This window comes from Theropithecus gelada, chromosome 15, assembly GCF_003255815.1.
Source record: "Theropithecus gelada isolate Dixy chromosome 15, Tgel_1.0, whole genome shotgun sequence".
NCBI lineage: Eukaryota > Metazoa > Chordata > Mammalia > Primates > Cercopithecidae > Theropithecus > Theropithecus gelada.
Genome location: NC_037683.1, coordinates 47,194,177 through 47,221,529, shown reverse-complemented (window position 1 = coordinate 47,221,529; position 27,353 = coordinate 47,194,177). Strand labels below are relative to the sequence as shown.

General features: G+C 48.9%; 2 protein-coding genes across 4 annotated transcripts; both read right to left on the bottom strand.

The window, feature by feature from the left end:
• Nucleotides 1–539: 539 nt before the first annotated feature.
• VCP (valosin containing protein) lies at nt 540–16,773 on the bottom strand. 2 transcript variants are annotated; one of them, XM_025358983.1, is made up of 17 exons: nt 15,820–16,773; nt 11,779–11,890; nt 11,409–11,581; nt 10,196–10,338; nt 8,800–8,930; nt 7,710–7,841; nt 6,564–6,666; nt 5,820–5,953; nt 5,606–5,741; nt 5,181–5,293; nt 4,617–4,781; nt 4,403–4,525; nt 3,915–4,127; nt 3,102–3,410; nt 2,673–2,828; nt 1,368–1,522; nt 540–1,212 (listed from the first exon to the last, which is right to left on the bottom strand). In XM_025358983.1, exons 3-17 carry the CDS (start codon nt 11,573–11,575, stop codon nt 1,107–1,109), a joined length of 2,286 nt encoding a protein of 761 aa, XP_025214768.1. In that variant the 5' UTR covers nt 11,576–11,581; nt 11,779–11,890; nt 15,820–16,773; the 3' UTR covers nt 540–1,106. The 2 variants fall into 2 exon arrangements, with proteins under 2 accessions (XP_025214768.1, XP_025214767.1); XM_025358982.1 differs by having other exon boundaries at nt 547–1,212; nt 15,880–16,773.
• A 585-nt stretch (nt 16,774–17,358) lies between these two features.
• FANCG (FA complementation group G) lies at nt 17,359–23,626 on the bottom strand. 2 transcript variants are annotated; one of them, XM_025358984.1, is made up of 15 exons: nt 23,294–23,608; nt 23,004–23,098; nt 22,714–22,804; nt 22,130–22,261; nt 21,683–21,885; nt 20,810–20,945; nt 20,519–20,649; nt 20,272–20,418; nt 19,980–20,131; nt 19,513–19,579; nt 18,979–19,268; nt 18,793–18,839; nt 18,443–18,598; nt 17,889–18,012; nt 17,535–17,734 (listed from the first exon to the last, which is right to left on the bottom strand). In XM_025358984.1, the coding sequence occupies exons 2-15, from the start codon at nt 23,085–23,087 to the stop codon at nt 17,626–17,628; spliced, it is 1,869 nt and encodes a 622-aa protein (XP_025214769.1). In that variant the 5' UTR covers nt 23,088–23,098; nt 23,294–23,608; the 3' UTR covers nt 17,535–17,625. The 2 variants fall into 2 exon arrangements, with proteins under 2 accessions (XP_025214770.1, XP_025214769.1); XM_025358985.1 differs by having other exon boundaries at nt 17,359–17,734; nt 23,004–23,626.
• Between the last annotated feature and the right edge of the window lie 3,727 nt (nt 23,627–27,353).

Below are 27,353 nucleotides of genomic sequence, written 5' to 3'. Positions count from 1 at the left end.
TATTTTCTGTTTGGAAAAAAAAATTCAATACTAAAATCTTATATATTAACAAAAAGCTTTTTTTTTTTTTTTTTTTTTAAATCAAACAAAGTACATAAAATAAAGGTGGGCACAACGCTAAGTGATCACCAACCAGGGGATGTTTGGGATTTTTAGATGCATTAAAAGGGAGTATAGAGAATATCCACCTGCAAATAAGATTGTATTTTTTTGCAACCCTATGATTTTCAAATGGCTCCTAAACAGAGTCTTTGGTCAGGATAAGGGATTCTGCAGGCCTAGCCTTACCGTTCACATCAAATATAGGTGGAGGGATGCCATATTCTCCACATTTGGAGCTCTGTCAGGCTGCTCCCTTTCCACCAGTCCTATCTAGTGATACTGCACACACAGGGTGAGGCAACAGGAGACATCATACTGATGTTGATCAGGAAAGGAAGAAGGTGCAATCTTACTTCCAGGATTTCACATTTGGAAGAATGCCTTGGGAGTGGTGGGTAGCCCAAAGCTCTTCCCAGGAAAAGAAGCAGGCACAGGGCCCAGGACTCAGGCTCCATTTTGACCCAACGTTTATTGTCCTTTTACAACATGTCATTTTTTGGTTTAGAAACTGCTTGTGATTAGTTTTCCAACATTAACTCAAAAGCATGTAAAATAAATCAACCTACTCTCTATATAAACACCCAGCAACTGTGGCCCCTACCCACCTACCCAGGTTGGATAGGGGGAAGGGAGGGCTCGGGCAGCATTGAGTCAAGTGCAGATGCTTTACTGTGGCAGGTGGCAGTAGTGCCTTGGTTCACACCCCACACAGGTCCCCTGCACTGCCCCAAACTACAATAGAAATGGCATAGGCCCAAGGCCCAATTCCCTGTTGGTAATTCACTCTCCACCTACCAAATGAAAATCGCTTTTATTTTTTCGCTTTTGTTTTGTATTTTTGCAACAGAAACCCCCTGTCCAGAGTCAGACTGTAGCTGAACTGTTCAGACTGAAGAATGGAGCAGGCTGTGGGCGCACCCCTGGTCCCTCTCCTGGGCAAGCGCCCCCACCCCCAGGGAACAAGGTCCGGGCAGGCCAGCTCACTGCATGCTGGCCACCACCACTTAGCCATACAGGTCATCGTCATTGTCTTCTGTGTATACACTGCCACCTGTGCCGCCTCCACTGCCCTGACTGGGGCCAGCTCCACCCTGGTTCCCTGAAGGGAATCTGCGTACGAGAGCAAAGCCAAAAAAGACGGTTAGGACAGAGCCTGTGTAAGATTTCCACAACTACCCCTCTAGCTTCCTTAGGATTCCCATTCCCTTTTTGGTGTAGGTCCCCAAAGTAACTTAAGCACTGTCTAAGGCTCCCAACCAAGTTACCTGAAGCTGCCAAAGCCCCGACTCTGCTGAAGGGTCTGGGCGAACATCTCGTACTTCCGAATGTCATTGTCACTGACAGAACGGCGCGCAAAGCGCATGGCTTCTTCAAAGTGATCTCGACGGATCTCAGGCACTGGATCATCCTCTTCTACCTCCTATAGTTGGTAAACACAGATCACTAGGGCTTAATACTTTAAAAGGAAATGCCAATGGCTTTCAGTGCTTACCACATTTGGATTACATCCTACCCAGTGGTCTCACTTTCAGTGACACATATACTCCTAAACATACCCAGGGTTTCCCAATGATTGCAATCCTACTACTAGAGCACATTATTTGGGCTGCTTATTCCCTTTATTCAAATTATACTCTCTTCACAGCCCAGCTCAAAACCTATCTCTTCCATTGAGAGGCCAATTGCTGTGACTTATGAGACTGCTTCCTAGGATTAGTTCATCAGTAGTTTTAAGCTTTTATGGGAGAGAGAAGGTCACAGACCCTTCAAAACAGAAAGAAAGCCATTTATTTGCTCATTCATTAAGTCCCATGTTTGGAACTTAATGAATTAATTAAGGGTAACACAGGACATAGTGGAAAACAAGTGAGATGACAGAGATCCTACCTTTATGGAGCTTACACACACATGAATTTGTCTTTTCATTTTGGGAGGTCTGCGGACCCCATCCCTTCCCCAACCATCAGGGACAGGTATATGGGTCTCATCTCAGTTCAAAACCTTGCTCTGCAGCTCACACCTGTAATCCCAGCACTTTGAAAGCCCAAGGCGGGCGGATCACAAGGTCAGGAGATCGAGACCATCCTGGCTAACACGGTGAAACCCCGTCTCTACTAAAAAAAAATACAAAACACTAGCCGGGCGTGGTGGCATGCACCTGTAGTCCCAGCTACTCGGGAGGCTGAGGCAGGAGAATGGCTTACACCTGGGAGGCGGAGGTTGCAGTGAGCCGAGATCGTGCCACTGCACTTCGGTCTGGGCAACAGAGCAAGACTTCGTCTCAAAAAAAAACAAAAACAAGAACAAAAACTTTGCTCTGTTTGGTGCACTCTCATACTTTGATTTCCCTCATGGAGCTTGGTTTAGACTGAGAATGGAGCCTGCCCATCTCTTCTCGGCCTTATTCCAAATTGAATGGATTCACCTCAGTATTCTTTATCTTTGATGCCCTATTAACATTCTTCTCAGATGATCTTTTCAACAACTTCTACTCTCAACTCTAGGGCATGGTGGTGGCTGCTGCCTGGCTCCCCATGACTGGCACATCTGGGGAAAGGATACAGACTCACCATGGCTGATGGGTTTGTCTGCCTCTCTCGTTCTCGCCTAATCTCACTTTCGATGGATTCACGGATGGCCAGCTTGCAAGCACGCTGGCAAATCTCTGTAAGGTCAGCTCCAGAGAAGCCATTAGTCATTTTAGCCAGGAACTCCAAGTCCACATCCTAAAAGAAGCAGCAGAGCTACCTTAGCATTTAGCCTCTTCTCTCTTGAGATACACAGATCTTTGGGCCATCCAAGCACTCCCAACTAGTTTGCCCCTTCTTTGGCCACCCCATTTTATTCCTGATTCTAGATTATCTTAATACCCTCAAAAATTCTACCTTCCCTTTAGACCAACCCTAACCCCAAAGCAATCTTGTCCAGAACCCAAAGAGCACTCTATACCAGACTGAGGACTCATACAAGTCTCCCACAGCCCATGATCCTGCACCTGCCTTGGCAACTGGGGACTTGCGCAGGTTAGCCTTGAGGATGGCAACACGTGACTTCTCATCAGGAAGTGGGATGTAGATGAGCTGATCAAGACGGCCAGGTCTGAGGATGGCAGGATCAATGATGTCAGGCCGGTTGGTAGCGCCAATGATGAACACATTTTTTTTTGTGGACATGCCATCCATTTCTGTCAGGATCTGGTTGATGACTCGGTCAGCAGCCCCACCACCATCTCCAATGTTACCTCCACGAGCCTTGGCAATCGAATCCAGCTCATCAAAGAATAGCACACATGGGGCAGCTTGGCGGGCCTGTAGGAGGAATGGATTGATTCAAGCATTAACAAAACTAGATCTCTCGGCCAAACGTGGTGGCTCACACCTGTATTCCCAGCACTTTGGAAGGCCAAGGTGGGAGGATCACTTGAGGCCAGAAATCCAAAACCAGCATGGGCAACATACTGAGACTTCATCTCTACAAAAAATAAAAAATTAGCCAGATGTGGTGACGCATGCCTGTAGTCCCAGCTACTCAGGAGTCTGCAGTAGAATGGCTTAAGCCCAGGTTTCAAGGTTACTGTGAACTATGACTGTACCACTGCCCTCCAGCCTGGGCAACAGAGCCAGACCCTGTCTCAATCTAAGAAAAAAAAAAAACAACAAAACAGCTCTCTCACACCTCAGAAAGAAAATCAAGTGACTTGCTGTCCAGTTGAGAAGCCAGTAATAAGAATGTTTCAACCGTCTTAAAGAAAAACAGCCTCTATTCCTTGTCCCCAGGCAAATCAATAGATAGCTCAGCCTATTGTAGCTCACCTTGTCAAAGATTTCTCTGACATTGGCCTCAGACTCCCCAAACCACATGGTGAGAAGCTCAGGACCTTTGATGGAGATGAAGTTGGCCTGGCATTCATTAGCAATGGCTTTGGCCAACAAAGTTTTCCCACAGCCAGGAGGTCCATAGAACAGAACTCCCTTGGAGGGTGTCATGCCAAACTTCAGGAATTTGTCTGGGTGTTCCACAGGATACTAGGAGGAAAAGGAAAGAGGGTTCAAGGTTACCTCCACCTTGTGAAAGAAACCTAACTAAACAGAAGCATGCCCTCCATTACTTCATGGTGTACCCAATGGTATCAGATCCAGGTTCTCTAGAAGCAGATTCCTTAGTGCCTCAAATCTAAGAACAATAGGTTCCTAAGTCGTGCTCTCACATCTCTTGCAGCAAACGTGTTGACACCCTAAGATCACCAAGGTCAATTACAATGTACTGAGGCAGTGACTCAGCCTGGACCAAGTTACCCTACCTGGACCAGCTCCTGAAGCTCACGTTTGACATCCTCTAGGCCCCCGATGTCTTCCCAGGTTACCTGTGGCACCTCTACCACGGTTTCCCGCAGTGCTGATGGGTTACTCTGGCTCAAGGCCCACTAGAAAAGGAGGGAAAACTGGGGATGAGACTTACCAGGGGAGGGGTCAAAGCACATATGTGTGTACCTGAGGCAGGGGTGTGGTCCTTACCCGGAAGTCATCCATAGTAACTGCTAAAGAGTTCATGACCTCGGCATCAATGGTCTCATCCTCTAGGTCAATGAGATCCATCTTCTTGCGGATGGCTTGCAGAGCAGCCTCTGAGCACAGGGCTGCTAAGTCAGCACCCACATGCCCGTGAGTCTCATTGGCTACCTGCAGAGAAAGATCTATTTACTGTGCTGCCTCAAAGACCCAGCTGCCGCAGGAGGCTCAGAGACAATAGAATGCTTCCCCTGACTGCTATTCCTGTGTCCTCTAATTTCCTTGAATACATATACTAGCAATACCTTTATGGGCTGGGTTTTAAGTACTTAATCCTGGACTCGGGACCTAGAAATAAAGCTGCTCCAACAATTCTGATTTACTCTAAATGCAGCGTCAAGTGAGAAAAATGCCAACTCCAATTTCCTGGATTTAATCTCAGATTACCTCCTTTCCCCTGTCCAGAAATAAAAACCCATCTCCTCACATCAAAACCTTATGTCTCTAGTCAGTTCCCAGCAACTGCCTAGAGATATTGTAACGCCTGGTCAGCCCTCATCATCACTTCACCTGTTCCAGGTCCACATCATCTGCCAGCTTCATGTTCTTGGTATGGATCTGAAGAATCTCTAAGCGTCCCGTAGCATCAGGAATTCCAATATCTACCTCCCTGTCAAAGCGACCTGTGGGACAGTGCATGAACATAGACAGGGCTCGTTTCTAGTCCAGAGGTAAGAGACAGGCCTAGGGTGACCAACCATCTCAGCTAGCACAGGATTGTCCTAATGTTAGCAAAGAAAAAGTCTCAACCCTGGGAAACCTTTCAGTCTCAGGAAAACCAGGGTGGATGGTCACTCTAGACAGGACGTAGGATAAAGGAAAAAGAAACCCAGATCCAATCACTGTGAAGGGCTTCAAGAGGATTAGGTGACTTAGATGAAGGAGAGAGGTAGGACCTAAGCAAGGACATGGTCAAAAGTATCTGGAGTCCTTACCAAATCGCCGTAGAGCTGGGTCAATGCTGTTGGGTCTGTTGGTTGCTGCCATGACAATCACATGTGCTCTCTGCTTTAGGCCATCCATGAGGGTCAACAACTGTGATACGATGCGCCGCTCCACCTCACCATGAGTCTGCCAGAACAGGATGTCTGGTCAGAAGTGAAGTCAGGGCCTTCCAACCCCCCACTATCCCCTCAAGTAAGCTCCTACTTTCTCTCTTTTGGGAGCGATGGCATCCAGCTCATCAATGAAGATGATGGCAGGAGCATTCTTCTCAGCCTCCTCGAAGGCTTTACGAAGGTTGCTCTCAGACTCACCAGCCAATTTGCTCATGATCTCAGGACCTGAAAGGATACAGAATGGAGGCAATAACAAAATGACAGTCTTTCCCAATTGCCCCCAAAAATCAGTTATCTTGCTTGTTTGGCCCAGAGACAGGTCCTGGGTGAGAAGGTGGTAACCTATGCCTACTTCTCAGATCCTCTACCAGCCATTATCCCAGGAAAGCCACCAGGCAAGGCTGGAGAGAAGCCCAGGGACTCAGTATACTCTTCTCACAGTTGAACTAGAAGTGTAAATGTGACAACAAACGCTCTAGCCAGAGCAGGAGAGATGGCACACCACTAAATAGCATTCTCCAAGAGCCAGTAATCGAAGTTCATTTTCCCCAAACTCTCTCAAATCACTAAGCATTCGCCCTTTGCTTTCTCGCTCTAGCTTGCTCCTGCTCTTCAGTCTGTCCACAATCTTTCTCAAGGTGGGCAGGACAGGGAGCACCAGTGTAAAATATCTCCCTCTATTGCTCATCTGTCTGTAACATACCCAAGCAGAAGAAATATGCTATAAAGGTGCAGGAGGGCATGGGTGCAAAAAGGATGTGTCCATGAGTGCTCCAGCTCATGAGCCCAGTTCAAAATTGGGTCTAGCCAGCATAAGATGAACCAAGTATCTTACCATTGATCAAGAAGAAAAAGGCTCCAGTCTCATTTGCTACAGCTCGAGCAATCAGGGTCTTTCCTGTTCCAGGAGGTCCGTAAAGCAGGATTCCTCTAGGAGGCTGTGGACCAATGCAGAGTGTGATTACGTTCCCACCTTCTCCCAAACCCTAAAATGGCTTAACTAGGGCTCCAGAGACAGGGAGAACCAGGCTTCAACCCTGACAATATTAAGAATAAGCCCTCAGTAGTAAATGCTAAGCAGACAATTTACTTTAGGCCACAATCATTTCTATTACTAGCAGGGAAAATACTGCTAGAAAGTGGGCAATATTTATGATTGTAACTTGCATAGGAGACTAAGGGCAGAGAAACTCTAGTCCAAATGTATTTGAAGATACATGACTAGGCAAAGGCAAGAGGCCATTACACAAAGGGCTCGATTTTAGACAGACCAAGGGCCAAAGACTAGCTAAGCCATTTAAGAGAACAGGGTCTATTTTCTTCATTGCCAGAGAATCACTCACTCCAATAACCATGCCCTCCAGAATTTATCACACTGGAATGGTGTTTCTTACAATCATCAATTTTCTTCTTTGACACTACCCTTTCTATAGTCCTATCCACAAGCAGAACACGTAAACTGTCCACATAGAAGATGAATTTGTGTGATACCTACTAGGAAAATGAGTAACTTCATCTTCAATGTGTTCCATGATATAGAAAAGATTGGGAAGCTACACTCTAGACCAATAGTTCTCAAATGTTTCAGACTCAAAACCCTTTAACACTCTGAAAATTTCCTTTAACTTCCTTACTTCTATTGGGTGACATTGCTCTAGACAGGCTGGCAAACTATTGTGAGATTTGTTTTTACGGGGTCCATTGATACAATAATGGCTTTTATATTCTAAGAGTTGTGGAAAAAACCCCATATATGTGTGTGTGTTTTGTGCGCACATGCACACGACAGACAATTTAATTAGCCTACTCTGGTCTAGACCATCAGCTCTAATGAATTTAGAGCCTTAGGTAAACTAAAGGATATATTATTGCCCCTCTAATCCAAGGCAATAATGAAAGCCATGTATGAAAACAGTCCCAGGATTAGACACTGGATATTAATCACCACTTTAGACTTGATCCCAGAGCCCAGGATGCTCACCTTCACACCAATTGCCTTAAAGAGGGCAGGATGTCTCAGGGGCAGTTCCACCATCTCCTTTATCTGAGCTAGCTGCTTCCTGCAGCCACCAATGTCATCATACCCTACTTCATTCAAGGACTCTTCCTCATCCTGAATGTGGAAGAGAGAAAGGAGAAGGCAAGAATATTATATCAGCAAAAGTTGAGTTTCTCTAAATCATTCCACTACCTAGTGTGCAAAAACCTAGCGTATGAGTATAATAAGATTCTCAACCCGGCACGGTGGCTCACATCTGTAATCCTAGCACTTTGGAAGGCAGAGGTGGGAGGACTGCTTGAGTCCAGTTGTTCCTGGGCAATACAGCAAGATCCCATCTCATTAAAAATTAAATTAAATTTAAAAAAGAAGATTCTCCTCTAAAGGGATCCAGCCTCAAAGAACCACCACAAAAATCCCAAGGCAAAGATTTCCAGCACAGTCCTTGCCTCTCACATTACTCGTAGTCTTACTGAGAAAGGGTCTCTAAAACCTGAAGCTGGAAACCCTGGGAATGGGCAGAGGCCTGAAGCCACCATCAGCTTTACTTCAAAAATGGTTTCAATCACTTATATATTTTGGATTCAGTCTAGGTTTTTGAAATTCCTGACATTAGGTACATCCAACAAACAATTAGGCCCAGAAATGAATAGCTGGCAGGTTTCTCATCCCTGAAAGATGGTTAGTTCTCCAAAGAACACCCAGTCTCTTTTTTTTTTTTTTTGGTCAACCAGGCTGGAGAGAAGTGGCACAAACTCAGCTCACTGCAACCTCCAACTCCTGGGTTCAACCGATTCTCCTGCCTCAGTCTCCCGAGTAGCTGGGATTCCAGATGTTCACCACCAGGCCTGGCTAATTTTTGTATTTTTAGTAGAGACGGGGTATCACCATGTTGCCCAGGCTGGTCTCGAACACCTGACCTCAAGTGATCTGCCCACCTCAGCCTCCCAAAGTACTGGGATTACAGGTGTGAGCCACCACAGCCGGCCGAGCACCCAGTCTTGACAGTTACCACATGATGCCACACTGAGTAATCATGAAATTGGATACTGGAATCAGGGAGAAAACTCACCTCTCGTTTGATAGGCTCCCCTTCGCAGTGGATCACTGTGTCTGGAGCAACAATGCAATAAGGGCTAGGATCTGTTTCCACCACTTTGAACTCCACAGCACGCATCCCACCACGGACAAGAAAAATGTCTCCTATGAGAGCAAGCAGTACAAGCACAGTTAGGGGCGTCAACTACAAGACAAAGTGAGAACTCATCAGACCCTGGGGTCAAAATGCCAAACTCATTAGATATTGCCCTATTTCTCCCCAACTCCACCTGTCTTAATAAGCAGCAGGTAAGAGGAGAAAGGTAAACTGTGAAGAGTCCCTCTGACGCTCAAGAGGTCAGTCAAGAAAACCTGACATGTCAGAAGACTATCAAGTTCTGACTTCTGCCATGTAAGTAGCCCAAGTTTTCACTACAACCACCAATGATAGAACTGTGCACTCTGGACCCTGACCCAGCCAAAATGGACCACCTTCTCCTTCAGAGATCCATAAAGATAGCTTACTCTCCCGGAACAGAGAAGGGGAGAGATGGGAGCCAGGGAAGGATGGAGGAAAGGAGCAGGGTAAGACATCTGAATATGTGTGCAGGGTTTGCATGCATGTGTATACAAATATATGAAAACGAGTCTAGCGGCCGGGCACGGTGGCTCACCTGAAGTCGAGTTCAAGACCAGCCTGACCAACACAGTGACACCCCATCTCTACTAAAAATACAAAAATTAGCCAAGCGTGGTGGCAGACGCCTATAAGCCCAGCTACTCAGGAGGCTGAGGCAGGAGAACTGCTTGAACCCAGGAGGAGGAGGTTGCAGTGAGCTGAGATTGGACCACTGCACTCCAGCCTGGGGGACAGAGCGAGACTCTGTTAAAAAAAAAAATGAAAAGAAAATGAGACTAGGCATGAGGGCTCATGCCTGTAATCCCAGCACTTTGGGAGGCCATGGCAGGTGGGTCACTTGAGCCCAGCAGTTTGAGACCAGCATGGGCATCATAGTGAGACCCCATTTCTTTTTTTTTTTGAGACAGAGTCTTGCTCTGTCACCCAGGCTGGAGTACAGTGGCCTGGTCTTGGCTCACTGCAACCTCCACCTCTTGGGTTCAAGCAATTCTCGTGCCTCAGCCCCCCAGGTAGTTGGGATTACAGGTGCCCACAATGGGGTTTTGCCATGTTGGACAGGCTGGTCTCGAACTCCTGGCCTCAAGTGATCCACCCGCCTCAGCCTCCCAAATCGCTGGGGTTATAGGTGTGAGCAACGGTGCCCAGCTGACCCCATCTCTTAAAAAATAAATAAATAAATACAGGAGAAAAGCATAAAAGATTAAAAAAAAAAAAAAAGAAAACAAGACGAAGATGTTCCAAGGTTTATTCCCTACAGTCAATAATCCTTAAACTCAGAATTAGCTCTCACCTTTCCGAATGGGTCGATAAGCTTCCAGGAAGTACGGCTTAAGGTATACCTCAAAGAGATTACCAGTAATGCCTTCCACCGTGTCATCAATGGGCAGCACGTGGATACGTTTGCCGTACTTCACATCAGGGCATGGCTGGATGCTGAGGATGACAAGCAGACTCCATATTACCAACCACACTTCGGGCCCAAGCACTGGGTGTCCAAAAGGGCCTGGCACAGATAGCTGATAGTAAGTGAAAAAGAAAAGGCAGGATGGCTTTAGGTGAAGAGAGGAAGGAGAACACCGTGGAAGTGAGGGCAAAGGAACAGCCCCACTCACTTCTAATCAGTGAGCCAAAATCAAGAGCCACACATTTAGAAACCCCACAAAGATATGCAAGGTCTTCAGTGAGATATCCGAGGATGATCCCCTTCTAGCTAATATTGGTGACCCAGTATTACAAGGGAAGGTCTTAAGCTAACAATTGTCAGGGTCAGTGAAACAGAAGTGAAAAAAACAAAATTATCTCAGCCAGGTGTTCAGAACACCTTGAGGAAGTGACTAAGCACCCCCAAGAAGAAAGCTACATGAAACTTAGACTCCATCAAAAAGAATCAAAAGCCTGAGATGATCCTGGCCAGGTGATGGTTGGTTGGGTAAGAGTGGCTAGAGATGACTCCAAGATGGGGCAACCTCTTGCCTAAAATTGTGCAAGAACAAGCAAAATCACTCACATTGAGAACTATCCTGGGTCTGGCTCCAACTATTCCTCTCTCCCGGGTTCACTTAGGGGCTTAAAAGGCCTGCTAGCAGCTCACCTTCCATGTCCATATCCCCACCTCATTCCAACCCCAACACAAGCCATTAATTGGACATACTAGTGAGAGTAGTGAGGAGGTTATTTGGCAGATACATACAAACCCTCAAGTGGTATCCTAAGCTAGACTATAAGTATGATAAATTACACTTCTAGTAGGAAAAAATAAAGGCACCAAGAAAGTTACAGGAATGCCAATATGTCTCAAGCGACCTGCAGAAATGGATTTTGAAGTCCCAAGAAGGCAGAACCAAAACCTAAAGACAATCCTGAAGCAAAGTCTTCCCATGACCAGCAGGCTTCCTGCATCGACAGGTTCCAAGAACTTGGTCCTGCCTGTAATACGTGGGTACTGCCTGTAATGCAGGCTATCTCTGGCCTCCCATCCCTGTGGAGCCAAAAACCCCACACACCTGATGACATCCCCTAGGCGTACACGAAGGTTATTCCGAACAACTCTATTCATCCGAATCTTCTCATCAGAACAAGTGTCATCAGAAAGGACGATGCAAACAGCTTCTCGTCTCTTCTTTCCTTTCAGCAACACTGTGTCACCTCGGAACAACTGCAATTCATCCATCTTGGGCTGAGGAAAGAAAGTTAAGGCCTTTGGGTCACTGGGCAGAAGGGGAGTAAGCAACAGCCCTGGAGATTGGGATTCCCAGTAAACCCCACTCTATCTGCAGTCTGCAAATAGAAATATCTGCAAAATGAGAAAAGAAACCTGGGCAAATCCCTCAAGTAAGTGCAGTGAGGAAAGACTAGTCTGTGGCCCCAGCTTACCTGGGACAAGGACACCACACTGTTGTCCTCATTGATGGCTTCATCAACAATTAACCGATTGGGACGGTTCTTCTGTTTGAGAATGGCTGTTGATAGGTCATCACCTTTTGAACTAGAAGCAGGAAATGGAGTCAGTCCCAGTAGACACTCCTGCCCCAAGGGCCTCACCAGTCTCTAAAACTCATACTTAGGAAAGAAACAGTGAATAGATGAAGCTGTCCTTAGACCAGAGAGCTCGGATGAAGGAAAGGCAGCCAAGGTCACAAGGAGCAATATCTAGCATACATATTACAATACCCATTCCGGCAGCTCCTGGTATTTTGAGCATCAGTGTCCCAGCTATAAGGCTCCAAGTGAGTAATCCTGCCCCAAGAAGACATAATAGAAATGGAGACTGAAGAGTTATTAGAGAAATAAAAATAGTCTTAGACTTATAGAAGAGTGGTTAAAAGCAGGAACTCTATAATAGTCAGACCCATTGGGTCTGAATTCCAATTCTGCCACTGCTTAACTGTGATCTTGGGCAAGTTACCTAACCTCTGAACTTTGATGTCCTCCTCTATAAGAGAGAGACTATAATACTTACCTCAGAGGCTTATTGTCTTAAGGGAGATAATGAATGTAAAATGCTTAACATAATAGCTGGCACATGGTATTAATGGTCACCATGATTAACAGTATAAAGCATAAGCTAACTTTCCAGGGAATGAAGTAAGCCAGACAACTTCCCTTGAGGCTCAGGGAGCTCTCAAGTCCTACCAAGCAAGCCTGGGGACAATGAAGCAGAATTATTGGCGCTACCCTCCTTATAGGCTAAACCTACTGATGCCAGGGCATTCCATAGTACCAAAGGAATGCCAAGCATAAAGACCATCATATTTGGAAACAACACTAACAGACATGAAACCGCCAGAAAGAGGCTCAAGGTCAAAGGGAACTTCACAGTAATTTCTGCAAAAGCACACAATTCCATAAAGTTGGCTCAAAAAACCAAAACCAAGAAATGCTGAAACATTGTGCAAATACAAATCCCTCTCATCCAAATCAAAGTTGACTGGGTCTATACTCAGTTTGTTATTTCCTACAAGACAGGGTCATTCACCAGACAGTGACACCAACTTATTACCTAGCCCATCTCCAGCTGTCACTTAGTAGACTCAAGTTCTCTCTCTCTTTTTTTTTTTTTTCTTGAGATGGAGTTTCGCTCTTGTTGTACAGGCTGGAATGCAATGAAGGGATCTCAGCTAACTGCAACCTCTGCTCCGCCTCCCAGGTTCAAGTGATTCTCCTGCCTCAGCCTTCCCAGTAGCTGGGATTACAGGCATGCGCCACCACGCCCAGCTAATTCTGCATTTTTACTAGAGATGGGGTTTCACCATGTTGGTCAGGCTGGTCTCGAACTCCTGACCTCAGGTGATCTGCCCACCTCGGCCTCCCAAAGTGCTGGGACTACAGGCGTGAGCCACCGTACCCAGCACTCTCTCTCTCTTTTTTAAGAGCTGCCTCCTGTTAGTAAGGCTCAGAAAACATAAGCATTAACCAAAGTAGGAAGGCTAGACAATGAAAGAAGCCAAAGAAAATAAATTTTTAAAAGGAATTTCTTCATTCAACAAATTCATGAGTGTCAATTATGTGCCAGGCATTGTTCTAAGGGCTGGGGATACTGCAGTCAACAAAGCAACACAAAATAGTATTCCCATTGGAAATATCCTCACAATTTCCAAAAGACAGAGAAAAGACACTGTGCTCAGCTAGGAAGCTGTGGGGTTTTTACATCTCTGGGTCCTGATACACCCAAGAGAAAAACAAACCCCATTCATCGAACAAAATGGTAGGCCTTCTGCTAACCCTCACACATAGGCTGCATTTTTAACCACTGCCTCTAAACTAGTTTCTAATGACAGTTTCTAATGACCATTTCCTGTGCTCAAATTTGCTTCCCCCATTCCAAAAGTGTGCCACTCTAGGCACGATGCTGCTGAGTAGGCAGACTTTCCCAATGCTTATCAACACACTGGAGGCCAAGCATGCTCAATGCGACAGCTGAGAGCAATGTAAACCCATGAGCTCTCCCACTCCTGTCCCATCAAAATACTCTTTCAGGCGTTGCCATCTTCTTGCTTGACTTATAGAACTGGGACTGGAGAAAAATAAAATGCCAGATGCCTCTAGTCATCATAGTTTTTTATTTTTTGAAACGGAGTCTCCCTGTTGCCCAGGCTGGAGTGCAGTCGTGCGATCTCCCTCACTGTAACCTCTGCCTCCCTGGGTTCGAGTGATTCTCCTGCCTCAGCCTCCAGAGTGGCTGGGACTACAGGTGTGCGCCACCACCACGCCTGGCTAATTTTTGCATTTTAATAGAGATGGGGTTTCTCCTTGTTGCCCGGGCTGGTCTTGAATTCCCGACCTCAGGTGATCTGCCTGCCTCGGCCTCCCAAAATGCTGGGATTACAGGCCTGAGATACTGTGTGTGACCAGCCAACAGTTTGTATTTTAATCTCAAAGCTGCATCCTAGGAAAACCTCCATTCTGCCTACCATCCCGGTAGGATGGCGATAGCCAGGACTCTGGCTCTGGAGATGAGTGGTATGCCCTTTTCTTAAGGTAAAGCCTCTAATTCCCCATCTATCTAGTGAGATCAGAGGTGTTAGTCTCTAAAAGAGTGAATTCAGCCTGACCATGGGCCAACAGCAGTTCTGGACACTCTCTGGGGCCATTCTCCACTGTCTTCTGTATGAGTCAATCCCTTTCCAGAACTGCACAGGGGACTCCAAGGGACTTGGAGGGGGTTCAGCTAAGAGTCATCAAGGTGACCAAGAAGTTAGAAACAGCTGATGATTCCAGGTTCCAAGAATTTTAGATTTTTACTTTTGAAAATAAAAGGCTGACTGCATATAAACCAAAAGAACACTTTCAGAGTAAGTGATCCTTTTAAATAAGCAACTGAGTAATACTTTATCCCAATTCAGAAACTTGAGAAAAAGGAACACACCTCAAAAAACTACTCTCTTCAAGGAAGGAAGGTAATTTGCATAGAAGAGTTTCCTTGGGCTGGTTGTTTTTTTTTTTTTTTTTTTTTTTTTTCCAGCCTCTAAAAGCTCTATTCTAAATTGAATGGGCTGAGGTAGGTAGCCAAGTTTTATCTGACGCTTTCTTGAAGGATGGAGGTGGTGTCAGAAAGCCCCATGGCCCGGATAATTTCTCAATACAGCTACCTGGGTAAAGCGGTGCGCGCACGTTTGTTTTTGATAAGTTAGTGCAACTCTAAACTGCACACCACGAAAGCTGGAAATATGGAAAGGCGCACAAAACACGAACTGAGATTCCAACTTTACCAAGAACCTAAAATGTTAAAGAAAAACTCTTTTCTCCCCACCCACGAATCATAACATTAAGGAAAACTGACTCAAACTTTCTAATATGAACAACGGGCCTAAAGTAAGAACACCAGAAGCGAAAGGTAGGGCTCGCCCTCTCCCTAACAGTCCCTCACTACTCAGATCACACACAGAGAATGCCCACCTTGTACCGGCCGACCTGACTCCAAAAAGGCGGCTGTGAGCTTCCCTGAGCTCGCCCGGCCTTCCCCGACCCCGGCCTCCGCCTCGGTGGCAGGGCTCCTGAGGCCTTCACATGGCGCAAAGTCCACGCCCACCGGGCCCGGTTGGGGCCTCGGGCTCGTGGGGCCTGCTCTCTCCAGGGACCAAAGGCCTTCGGCGGGTGGTAGGCCGGACGGCAGACTGGCGCCCCAAGGCCCCGGGGTTCCGCGCCGGCGGTGTGGGCCGGAAGACCTCGTCAGGCCCTGACGGCCATTCCAAGGGAGCCAATCCGGCGGGCCGGGGCCTGCATGACACAGCACGATCCGGCCCCAGGCTCCGACCCGGGCCCAGCGCAAGCCCCGCCTAGGGGGCGCGCGGGTGCGCAGCTGGCCCAGCCGGGCCTGCCGGGTCCACGGCCCCTCACTCGCTCCCTAGTTCCCCTTCCCTCTTTCCTGGTCTCCACCTCTCTGACGCGCCCACGGCCAGGCCCCGCCGGGCCTACCCAGCGCCGCGGGTCCCGGCGCGCGCCGCCGCAGCAAGCGGACGGCGCGCGCACACTCACTCGGCTCCAGAAGCCATGGCGCGCGCCTCTCCCGGCCGGCGGCTGTGGCGGCCCGCGGGTAACGGCTACGAGCGGTGGCAAGCGACCGACTGGGCCGGGGCTCGGCTCTCCCAGGCGGTGGGCAAGCAGCGGCGACAAACCCGCAAGCGGCTTCCCTCTCGCTTCCTCCCACCGGCAGCGAGGCGTCAGGCGAACAACGCTGGCTCCTGATCCGCGAGGTGGCAGTGGCACCGGCAGCGACGACTCAAACGACGGACGCAGACGCTTCGCTGAGACTGAGCCGAGAAGAGCCGAATCATCGGAAGGGAAGCTGCTCCCACCTCAGCCAATCAGCGTCTGCCCTGCGGACTCTCGCCCGCCTCTCCGTGCCTCTCCCCAGCAACCCGCAGACCGCAACCAATCAGGAAATTCGCTTGAGGCCTGGCTCCCGCCTCAGTGATGCGACACGCCTAGTAACGCCACGTCAATTGGCCGCAACGCTACGCTTCCTCGACGGATTGGAATTCTCAGCCAATCAACGAAAGGAATAGGGCGAGATCGACTTGTGAAAGGAGACCCTTTAATCCCTTAGAGGCGGACTCTCCCACTTGGCTCCAGTTCATTGGCTCCGGAGTTTATCCTCCTAGAAGAACGTGGCACAATAGACTGAACCCTTGTATTAGTCTAGTCCAGTTGTGGTAACCTATACATCCATCTTTTCCCAAAACCTGGGGATCCTCTAAGATGCCATCACCACCCTGACCCTTCTTGCTCCTTTCCAACGCTGCCTCCAACCACCCCTACTCTGAACTTAATGACTAGCACCCTACTCCTACCCCATTGTCATTGCACCCTCTGGTAACCCCAATCCCATACCTTTGCAGTTTCTCAGCGCTTGTGCCTTTCTTCCTCCCGTCGTTAATGTTAATACATTATAAGGCACTCAAATCCAGAGAAGTCAAAGGACAACCACAGAACACACAGCCAATTCAGTAGAACCCAAATTAGCAAGAAAACTGCGTATGTTGGGACTTGAAAATCCTTAAGCCCCAAATAACAGGGGTCCCTGTTTGCAGTCAACAGGCAGCTGTTGGTGGTATGCCGACTCAATTCACCTTTCACCTTCTAGCCACAGAGACACATTTGACTGAGATGAGTCCAATTTCTAGAATTTGGGATTAGGAAGGGAATGAGAGTCACTCTGAGAGAAATCTGCCTGTCTCTAACTATCAGCTACCTGCTCTTGTACTGAGAAGCCTATCTAGACCACCCTTCAGACCCAACTCATTGTCACTGTCCTGGGCTTTGGGGCTCTGCATTTAGGCAATGTGAAGGACTAAAGCCACTGCCTCCTAAGTAAGGATTATTGTAGCCCTTTCCTCATACCCAGACTTCAAGTTTGTAAGGTAGACGATGTCAGGAAAGGGCATCATAGACAACTAGCACTGACCTAGACGGTCATGAGCCTTCCCACCCAAGTATATGTAGTAGGCAGACAAGAGATAAATATGAAATTTTACTCGACAAAAGAAAAGAGGAAACAGGAGGAAAGGTGCCTCGAGCGAAGCCAATGACTTGGTGGTGGCAGAGATTGTTTCCTCCAAAACCAGAATGGTAGTAATTAGGGCAAATTTCACAGGCCTACCACCAACCTCACCAGTCCAGGAATTATATAGGAATGGTCACATTCCTAACGATGGTGAAGCAGAAAGCCCTCCCCACAGAGAGACAGCCAGGCCCCAGCTCAAGCTCTTGGAAACGTGGCAGCTACAGGTCACAAGACTTTGGCAGAGATGTCCGAAACTCTTCAAGGAAGGCATCACGATCAGAGGGGCGGATCCAGCTCAAATAGCTTTCTAGGTACAGGGGGAGAGACCTGGAGAGCAAGAAGGATGATGCCTAAGGGTGAAACATTGGCAGAAAGCTGGGCAGCCATGCCCCCTCTTTCAGTGTTCACCACCCACAATAGGTCCAAGGACTCTAGGACACCAACTGCTCCTCAGCCCCAAGCCAGCAGGCCTGAGCCTCACCACGTAGCATCTTCCTGTGGCCCCTTAGTTTGGGCCTCCAGCCTCCACCAGAGTGCAGTGGCCTCATCCCTCCGATCTAGCCTCTTCAGAGTCTGAAGCAGGTGAAAGTAAGTGTCTCGATTACCTGTAGCCCCAGCCCAGAGTACAGAATCTTAGAACTTAACATAATCTTAGGCATTGTTTTATAAAAAGAGAAACCGAGGCCTAGAGAGAGGAAGTATCTTGCCTACACTCACATATGGAAGCAGGGGCAGATCATTCACAACCATTCCCATCCCAGTGTCCATCATCTGCCCCCTACTTCTGTGCAACCCACCCCAGCAGAGTCATGGTCTTTGTGTCTGAGGATATTGGGGAAACCAGGGAACTCTTGGGAGCCCTGCATATACAGTGTATGTTTGAACACCTGGATATATCCCTAGGTATATATAGCACAACCCAAATCACCCGTCCTGTCTGAGAACATCACTCGTACACTTATGCCCAAGTATTTCCCATGGGCTTCTCTGTCCTTGCACATCTACGCATAGCTGATGTCATGCAAGTATACGTACCTGGGCACATCTGCACACCGAGGAGGAAGTCCTGTAAGGCTTTGGTATCCTGGCCGCTGGCTACCCATTCCAGTCCACGACTAATTAGGGCGGCTGCCCGAAGCTGCTGCAGTGCCACATCTGACTTACATCCCTGCTCACCGTTGGAAGCTGCCCCTGGGGACCACTCCCAAAATCAAGAAGTGTCTTCCCAGCCTCAGTCACCAAAACCCTAAATCCTCCTCTATTTCTTCTTGTGTCCACAGTCCCTTTCTCTTAAGTCTCCTGGTGGGCTGGGACACCTTAAAGCGAACCCACTTCCACCACTACCACTTCCAGGAGGTAAGAGGAAAACTGAAAGTCTAGATCACCTTTTTCTTTTTCCTCAGGTGTGGTCCGGAAGAGCAGCTCAAGACACCTGAAGTAGGACACGGAACAGGGGTGAAGAGGAATCAATTTCAGAAACTCTAGGGTGAGTAGGTGAACACGGAGCTCACCAACTCAGGTCCCAATCAGAAAATCATCCCTCCACATCCCTTCTAGGACCCCAGGCTCACCTGCTAAATTCACTAATTGCCACTTTTTGGGCACCCAGTTGTACCCAGGCCTGGCCCTGAAGCAGGTGGGTGGCAGAGACCCAGAGTGGGCAGTATGGCAGTTCCTTGGTTCCTTTTCTGGCATTTTCCCACAGCCGGGACATCTTGGGTAGCAGAGACGATGTGCGTCTGAGCAACTCCTCACATAGAGTCAAGGCATCTTGGGCTCTGCCTGCCTGGATCAGTGCTACCGCTGCTTCCAAAAACACCTCAGGCATACAGGGCCCTGGAGGGGAGGGGGGCGGGGAGAACTGGAGTGGGAAGAAGAGGCAGTGTCTTCAAAGGCATAAGCCACCATCCCCAACCTCTTCACCAGGCTCTGGTACTATGCAGAGTCCTGGGCCCCCAGACTGGACAGACAGAAAAGAGGGAAAAAAAAAAAATTGCAAAAAAAAAAAAAAAAAAAAAAAAGAGGGAAAAACAAAATCCCCCTCTATTCCAAAGGGGACACCAACCCTTCTACCCCACTGCAGAGAAGCTTGAAGACACACTCACCCTTGGCTCCGAGCTATCCAGCAACAGGGCCAGCAGGTCCAAGTAATGCTCTGCAGCGTCTTCTGCCCTAAGGAGTCAGAGCCCATAAGCCTCACCCTAGGCCCTAGCAGGGCCCTGCAAGGGTCCTGAGAATGTTCTCTCTTAGCTAACAGAGGGATGCTCATGGGCCCTGAGGAGGAGAGGGGAAGGGAAGGTCTTAGGGCTCCAATTCTGGCTCAGCATAGATCTACCTGTTACAGAATTGACTAGGGAAGAGACTTCAGAGTGTCAAAGATAGTGGGGGTTAATGTCTTAGTGAAGAGTCCTCAGTTCAGGTCTACAAGCAAGGTAGGAGGCTGAGTAGTGGCGACCTATGTCCTCCCACTGCCTCATTCATCCCCCAAGTCACAAGAACAAAAGCAGAGTCACACCCCAGGGGAGGCATCAGAAGTGGGAAGAGCAGCTCAGGTGAGCAAGGGGAACCTCACCTCCCCATCTGTAGGCACCTGCTTGCTAGTACGTGCTTGGCCTGGCTCTGAGTGCCACAATGAAGGGGTGAGGCTAGGTCAGGTGGTGGCAGTAGTAATTCTACCTCAATGAGAAACGGTGGGGTTTTGGAACTGTAAGGGACATTTAAGGCCTAAAAGAGAAAGAAAAAAATTGTATCTATAATCTTTGGGAACCATACTTCCTTATACTTGGATCTTGACTAGTCAAGTTACCCCAACACAAGCACCTCAGGAATTCTCCACCCTATATCTTCATCTGGCAATTCCCTACCTCAACTAGCAGCTCCAGACTTTCCAGCTCTGCTGTTGTGTCCCCCAGTTGCTGATAGAGTCTAGAGGCCTCCAGAAGCGGAGGACCCCAGGCTGATCCCTCTTTCAGGGCTGCAACCAAGTACAACAGTGCTCTCTGTGGATTTCCCTAGAGGGATAGGAGGACACGGGCCTCAGCTACCCTTACAAAGCAAAAAGCTATACATAATGCTTGTGGTTTCCCCAATCCACCCTAGGACTGTCTTTACCATCTTACGGTGACAGGACCCCAGTGCTGTGTACACCTGGACCAACACAGGCCGTGGACACAGGCCTGAGGCCACTTCATGAAGGCTGCTTAGTGCCTTCTCTGGGTTCCCTGTGATCAACTCCTGGAGACCTGAGGACAATCAGGGTGTGAGCTTGGAGAGGCCTATAGAGCAGGGGTCATGATGGGGGACAAGGCTCTAAGAAGCCCATGGAACTGAATGGTACGAGAGAGGGCATGAGTCTGGAGGACCACTTAAGAGAGGAAGAGATGAGTCAGGTTGCTAGCTGACCTCGGCGGTAGGCAAATGCTGTCAGGAGGACATCCTTCAATCCCTGGGCATCCTGCAGGGTCAACGGAGCATCTAATTCCTCAGCTGGAGGACTCCAAGTTTTCAGAAGTAACAGCAGATCCTCAGAGGCTCCACTCTGGGGAAAGAAGGACAACCAGAAGTTCCAAGCCTACAACCTCCCTGTCTTCTCCTATCTCCATCATGGCTAGACCTTGAGCTCAAGGGTCCTCTTGATCCTTGAGGACACAGGCCTCAGCTCCCCTTACAAAGCAAGAAGCTATGCATAATGCCTATGGTTTTCCCCAATTCTAAGAGATAGACAGCTATGAGGCAAGGATTTAAAAAAGAAAGAAAAACCTGGGGCAGTGATGATCTATTCTAGCATGGCTCCTCACTCAGGGCAAGGACCATATTTGAGTTACCAGTAAGGAGACTAAGGCTGAGAGGTGACTTCAGCAAGATCACTAGAGCCCTATCCCTATCCCCCCCCAAAAAATTTTATTTTTTTTGAGACAGGGTCTCCCTCTGTCACCCAGGCTAGAGGGCTGGAGTGCCGTGGCATGATCATAGCTCACAGTTCACTGTTGCCTCCACCTCTTGGGTTCAAGTGATCCTCCTACCTCAGCCTCCTGAAGTGTTGAGATTACAGGTATGAGCCACCATGCCTGACCCATTTTTAAAAAACACTCCTAAGAGAATCCCCACAATGAGAGACCAACCAGGGCAAGGTCACCCAAGAGTCCCAGAGAGAATCCAGATTTTCTGACCACCAACCCAGCCGCCTGCCGGTACATGATGATGCTACTGCAGCTGGAGAGAAAGGAGGAGGTAGGAAGGAGGAGACCCTCAGCTTCAGGTCACTTTCCCTATTACCTGGCTGTCATTCAGGGTCTCTAGCAACAAGGCCAAGTCCCCAAGACGGTCAGCGCTCAACCAGAGGGCAGCCTGCAGGCCAGCCAGGCGGTGCAGGGCAGACAGCAGCTCTGGTAGAAGGCAGGAAGCACGAAGGGCAGAGTCCCACAGCTCCCTGAGCCCCTGTTCCAACCTGGGCCCCCGCTGCTCCTGTGTCTCCAGCACTGTAGAGTATACACACACACAGCTGAGGTAGGACCTCATCCTCCGTCTCCCCACACACTCTGGCTTTCCTCTCCCGCAGGACCCCAAAGGTCACAATAATACCTCAACCTGGTCTGAGGAGCACAGAGAAGGGCACCTCTCTCCATGGAGGTGACAGATGTTGTTGATCCTCCCATCCCCCTGCAATAACTTAAACCCAGACTGAAGCTGGCAGGGGAATTGGGAACAATCTCTGGCCCTCACCTCTCTCTAGGCCCCGCTGGATATCCTGGGCCTGATCCTCTGTGAAACCCTGGGCCAAGCTTGCCCTCAGGATAATGAAGTTGCAGATGACAGTCAGCTCCAAGGGAAGAACAGGAACTGCGGCAGGGAGCCCTGGAGCAACAAAGTTGGTCTTACAGACTGCTCCCCCATGGAAGATCCTCCAAATAAGATACCAACCCAGAGATCACCCCCCTCCAACCAAAAATGGCCAAAATAAAGAACCCACCCTCCAGCCGATTAGCTAAGGATTAAAAAAAAGAACCCAACCTTTGGACAGAGAGTCTGGAAAGGGCAAAAAAGTTATCCAGATCAGACCATCCTGGAAATCATTTTTCAAATGCCACTCTGTGCGTAAGGAAGAGAGGGATTTGCCTGTACAAAGATGATTCACTCCAGCCCCCTCTGTGCCTTAAACAGGACTCCCTGCCCCCTAAGTAATTTTGTCGATGCCAGAAATGCAGGAGCAGATGAGTCTCTGGCTATGGAGGAGGGGAACTCCCCTTACCTGCTTACCTGACCTCCATAGTCTGCAAGGTAAGCAGGTAAGGGGAGGACCTACTTACCTTGCAGACTATGGAGGAGCCCTCTGAGCCCTTCCAGTGCATCCTGAGCCAACTGCTGTCGCCTCAGAGTCAGACCGGAGTTCTGAGCCACCTGCCACATGAGGGAGGGGTTGTCATTGAGGATCAATCCTTTTTTCTCCCCTTGCAGCAGTGGCAAGGGATGCATTCTCCAGTCATTTCTGGCTCTTTGGTCAAGCTCAGCCCCTCCCCATCGGTTGGGGTAAATCCACTGCAAACCCGCTTTCAGGGATCTTGGGGCTGCAAACCGAGGGTGCCACCAACCGTGTTACCTTGGCCTGTCGAACGAGCCGGTCATTCTTTTCCCTCCACAGGTCCAGGCAGCTGGAGCCCACAGAGGTGGTCTGGCGGGACATGGTGGCCGAGGCTGGGCCCAGACACCTGAAGCGGACTTGGGAAGGGTGAAGCTGGCACGCCCAAGCTCTCAACCCCAGCGGGGAGGGGCCTGGGCACTTCCGCACCCCGCCGAACTCCCCTGCTTCCCTCGGGGTCCCAATTCACCCGCCCAGGCTTTCCAGGACAGATGGGACGCTCTCTCAGCGCGGCCCGCCCGGCTCTCAACCTCGCCTGTGGTTGGCAGGGCCTGCGAAGCTCTGGGCTGCGGTTGGTCCTCTTCAAGCGTTAGTTCCCGCGGGAAACTCGGGGAGGAAACGAGTCAGCAACCCCCGACAGTTAGGCTTAGGCGGGCTAGAAGCGGGGGCCGTGTCTGGGGCAGTCGCACGGCCGGCGGTGCGGCCCGCTCGGCCCTCGCGGAGGCCACAGCCTCGAGAAAGGGTGGCGGGAGCGAGTCTCGGCTCCACAGTCCGTGGCTTGCCCCTTCCTCGCTGCCACACTCCCAGGTCCGCCTGGGTTCCCGCTTCCACGGAGGGCCGGCCGCGAGGTGCATGCTGGGAGTCGTAGTACCGCCCCGGCGTGGAAGAGCCCCGCCCCGGCGTGGAAGAGCCCCGCCCCGGCGTGGAACAACCCCCCACCAACGCCCCCGGCGTGGAACAGCCCCGCCCTGGCGGACGGTGTTTCCAGAAAACGGTGACTGGAGACGAGCGCGCTCCGTAATCGTCCATCGTTTCTCTGCTCACTGTCGAGCACCAACTTGCTCACCACGGTCGGCTCTCTACCGCGTGTAGTCTGACTGCTGGCAGTGCCGCTTTGTACTTGCACTGCTCAAAGGTACCTGCCCAATCCTTTCAAATTAAATGGAGCTAGAATTGAATATTCATATGCAAAAAGAAAGAAAAAAGACAGGAAAGAACGCTACCATACATACATACATAACATCAACTCAATGGATCACAAACTAAATATAAGAGCCAAAAATATAAAACTTCTAAAAGAAAACGTAAACCAGCCTAGCCAACATGGTGAAACCGTCTTCCCAAAAATACAAAAATTAGCCGGGCGTGGTTCGTGCGCCTGTAATCCCAGCTACCTGGGAGGCTGAGGCGGAAGAATCGTTTGAACCAAGGTGGTAGAGGTTGCAGTCAGCCGAGATCGTGCCATTGCACTCCAACATGGGTGACACAGTGAGACTCCAAAAAAAAAAAAAAAAAAAAGGGTAAGAGAACAGCTTTATGGCAACGAGTTCTTAAGACACAGCACTAGAAGCTTGAACAATAAAACAAAAAAGTTAACTTTATTAAAATTAAAAACTATTTTACTACAAAGGTATCATTAAGAAAAGTTGGCGGGGCGCGGTGGCTCACGCCTGTAATCCCAGCACTTTGGGAGGCCGAGACGGGCGGATCACGAGGTCAGGAGATCGAGACCATCCCGGCTAACACGGTGAAAACCCATCTCTACTAAAAATACAAAAATTAGCCAGATGCGGTGGCGGGCGCCTGTAGTCCTGGCTACTCGGGAGGCTGAGGCAGGAGAATGGTGTGAACCTGGGAGGCAGAGCTTGCAGTGAGTGGAGATCGCGCCACTGCACTCCAGCCTGGGCGACAGAGTGAGACTCTGTCTCAAAAAAAAAAAAAAAAAGAAAAGAAAAGAAAAGTCGTAGGCTGGATGTGGCTCATGCTGTAATCTCAGCACTTTGGGAGGCTGAGGCTGGAGGATTCCTTGAAGCCAGGACTTCAGCAACAAAGATGGTGTCTTTTGTAGAGACATTATCTCTACAAAAAATGCAAAACATTAACCCTGGCACAATAACACACCTGTAGACCCAGCTACTTGGGAGGCTGAGGTGGGAGAAGCCCTTGAGCCTAGGAGTTCCAGGTTGCAGTGAACCATGATCACACCACTGCACTCCAGCCTAAGTAACAGAGTGAGACCCTGCCTCAAAAAAAGAAAGGTCACAGTCACAGAGTGGGAGAAACTACTTGCTAATTATATACCTCATAAGGGACTGGTATCCCTAACACATAAAAACTCTCAAAACTCAAGAAAAAGATTTTTAAAACAATTTTAGCTGGGTGTGGTGGTTCACGCCTATTATCCCAGCACTTTGGGAGGCTGACGTGGATCATTTGAGCCTCAGAAGTTCAAGACCAGCCTGGGCAACATAGCAAAACCCCACCTCTACAAAAAAATACAAAAATTAGCTGGGCATGGTGACACACGCCTATAGTCCCATCTACTCAGGAGACTGAGGTGGGAGGATCACCTGAGCCCAGGGAGGTCGAAGCTGCAGTGAGCCATGATTGTGCCACTGCACTCTAGCCTGGGCAACAAAGTGAGAACCTCTCTCAAAACAAAACTAAAAACAATTTTAAAATGGACAAAAAAAAAAAAAAAAAAACAGACATTTTACCAAAAAAGATACACTAATGGCTAAGAAACACATAAAAAGATGCTCAGCATTATTAGCTATTAGAGAAAGGCAGTTAAAAACATGGCCAGGGCCGGGCCATGTTACACCTGTAATCCCAGCCCTTTGGGAGGCTGAGGTGGGTGGATCACTTGAGGTCAGGAGTTGGAGGCCAGCATGGCCAACATGGTGAAACCCCGTCTCTACTAAAAATACAAAAATTAGCCCGGCATGGTGGCGCATGCCTGTAATCCCAGCTACTTGGGAAGCTGAGGTGAGAGAATGGCTTGAACCCGGAAGGTGGAGGTTGCAGTAAGCTGAGATCACGCCACTGTACTCTAGCCTGGGCGACACTGCGAGACTTCATCTCAAAAAACAAAAAACCGCTATACACAGCTGGGCGTGGTGGCTTACACCTTTAATTCCAGCACTTTGGGAGGCTGAGGCAGGTGGATCACTTGAGGCCAGGAGTTTGAGATCAGCCAAGCCAATAGGGCAAAACCCTGTACTGAAAATACAAAAATTAGCTGGGCATGGTGGCAGACACCTGTAATCCCAGCTACTCGGGAGGGTGAGGCACGAGAATCACTTGAATCTGGGAAACAGAGGTTGCAGTGAGCTGAGACTGCGCCACTACACTCCAGCCTGGGTGACAGAGTGAGACTCTGTCTCAAAAATAAGTAAATAAAAATAAAAACACTACACACATACGTACATAAAATGACTACAATAAAAACAGATTACACCAAGTGTTGGTGAGGATGTGTATAAGGAACCCTCATACACTGCTGGTGGGAATATAAAATAGTACACTCACTTTGGAAAAGTTTGGCAGTTTCTTAAAAAGTTAATCATAGGCTGGGCATGGTGGCTCATGACTGTAATCCCAGCACTTTGGGAGGCCAACGCAGGTGGATCACGAGGTTAGGTTATTGAAACCATCCTGGCTAACACGGTGAAACCCTGTCTCTACTAAAAATACAAAAAAATAGCCGGGCATGGTGGCATGCACCTGTAGTCCCAGCTACTTGGGAGGCTGAGGCAGGAGAATGCCATGAACCTGGGAAGCAGAGCTTGCAGTGAGCCAAGACCCCGTCGCTGCCCTCCAGCCTGGGTGACAGAGCGAGACTCCATCTCAAAAAAAAAAAAGTCAATCATAAATTTACCATAAGACCCAGCAATTCCACTCCAAAGAATACTCCCAAGAGAAATGAAAACATACGTCCACACTGAGATTTGTTGCAAATATTCATTGTAGCTAAAAATGTTCATAATAGCTAAAAACTGAAAACAATCAAAATGTCCATCAGTTGGTCAAAGCCAATGATTTAGCAATAAAAAGGGGCAAAACAGTGCACCAACACACTTTTTTTTTTTTTGAGACAGAGTCTCGCTCTGTTGCTCAGGCTGGAGTGCAGTGGCATGATCTCAGCTCACTGGAACCTCTGCCTCCTGGGTTCAAGCAATTCTCCTGCCTCAGCCTCCCAAGTAACTGGGATCACAGGCGCACACCACCACGCCCAGCTAATTTTTTTGTGTTTTAGTAGAGATGGGGTTTCACCACGTTGCCCAGGCTGGTCTCGAACTCCTGAGCTCAGGCAATCCACTGGCCTCAGCCTTCCAAAATGCTGGGATTACAAACTTATAAAGACTGAAAACAGGCCGGGTGCTGTGGCTCATGCCTGTAATCCTAGCTTTTTGGGAGGCCAAGGTGGGCGGATCACGATGTCAAGACATTGAGACCATCCTGACCAACATGGTGAAACCTCGTCTCTACTAAAAATACAAAAATTAGCTGGGCATGGTGCACCTGTAATCCCAGCTACTCGGGAGGCCGAGGCAGGAGAATCCCTTGAACCTGGGAGGCAGAGGTTGC

Excerpts from the sequence above, each read along its gene's own strand:
- VCP (XM_025358982.1), bottom strand. Across the intron at positions 7,842-8,799 it reads GGGAGCCTATCAAACGAGAG|GATGAGGAAGAGTCCTTGAA; the intron begins GTGAGTTTTCTC and ends TTCCACATTCAG. Across the intron at positions 5,954-6,563 it reads CTTTTTCTTCTTGATCAATG|GTCCTGAGATCATGAGCAAA; the intron begins GTAAGATACTTG and ends GTATCCTTTCAG.
- FANCG (XM_025358985.1), bottom strand. The coding sequence starts at position 23,087 with ATGTCCCGCCAGACCACCTCTGTGGGCTCCAGCTGCCTGGACCTGTGG. Across the intron at positions 22,262-22,713 it reads GCTCCTCCATAGTCTGCAAG|GGCTCCCTGCCGCAGTTCCT; the intron begins GTAAGTAGGTCC and ends TTGTTGCTCCAG. Across the intron at positions 20,650-20,809 it reads AGCATTTGCCTACCGCCGAG|GTCTCCAGGAGTTGATCACA; the intron begins GTCAGCTAGCAA and ends GATTGTCCTCAG.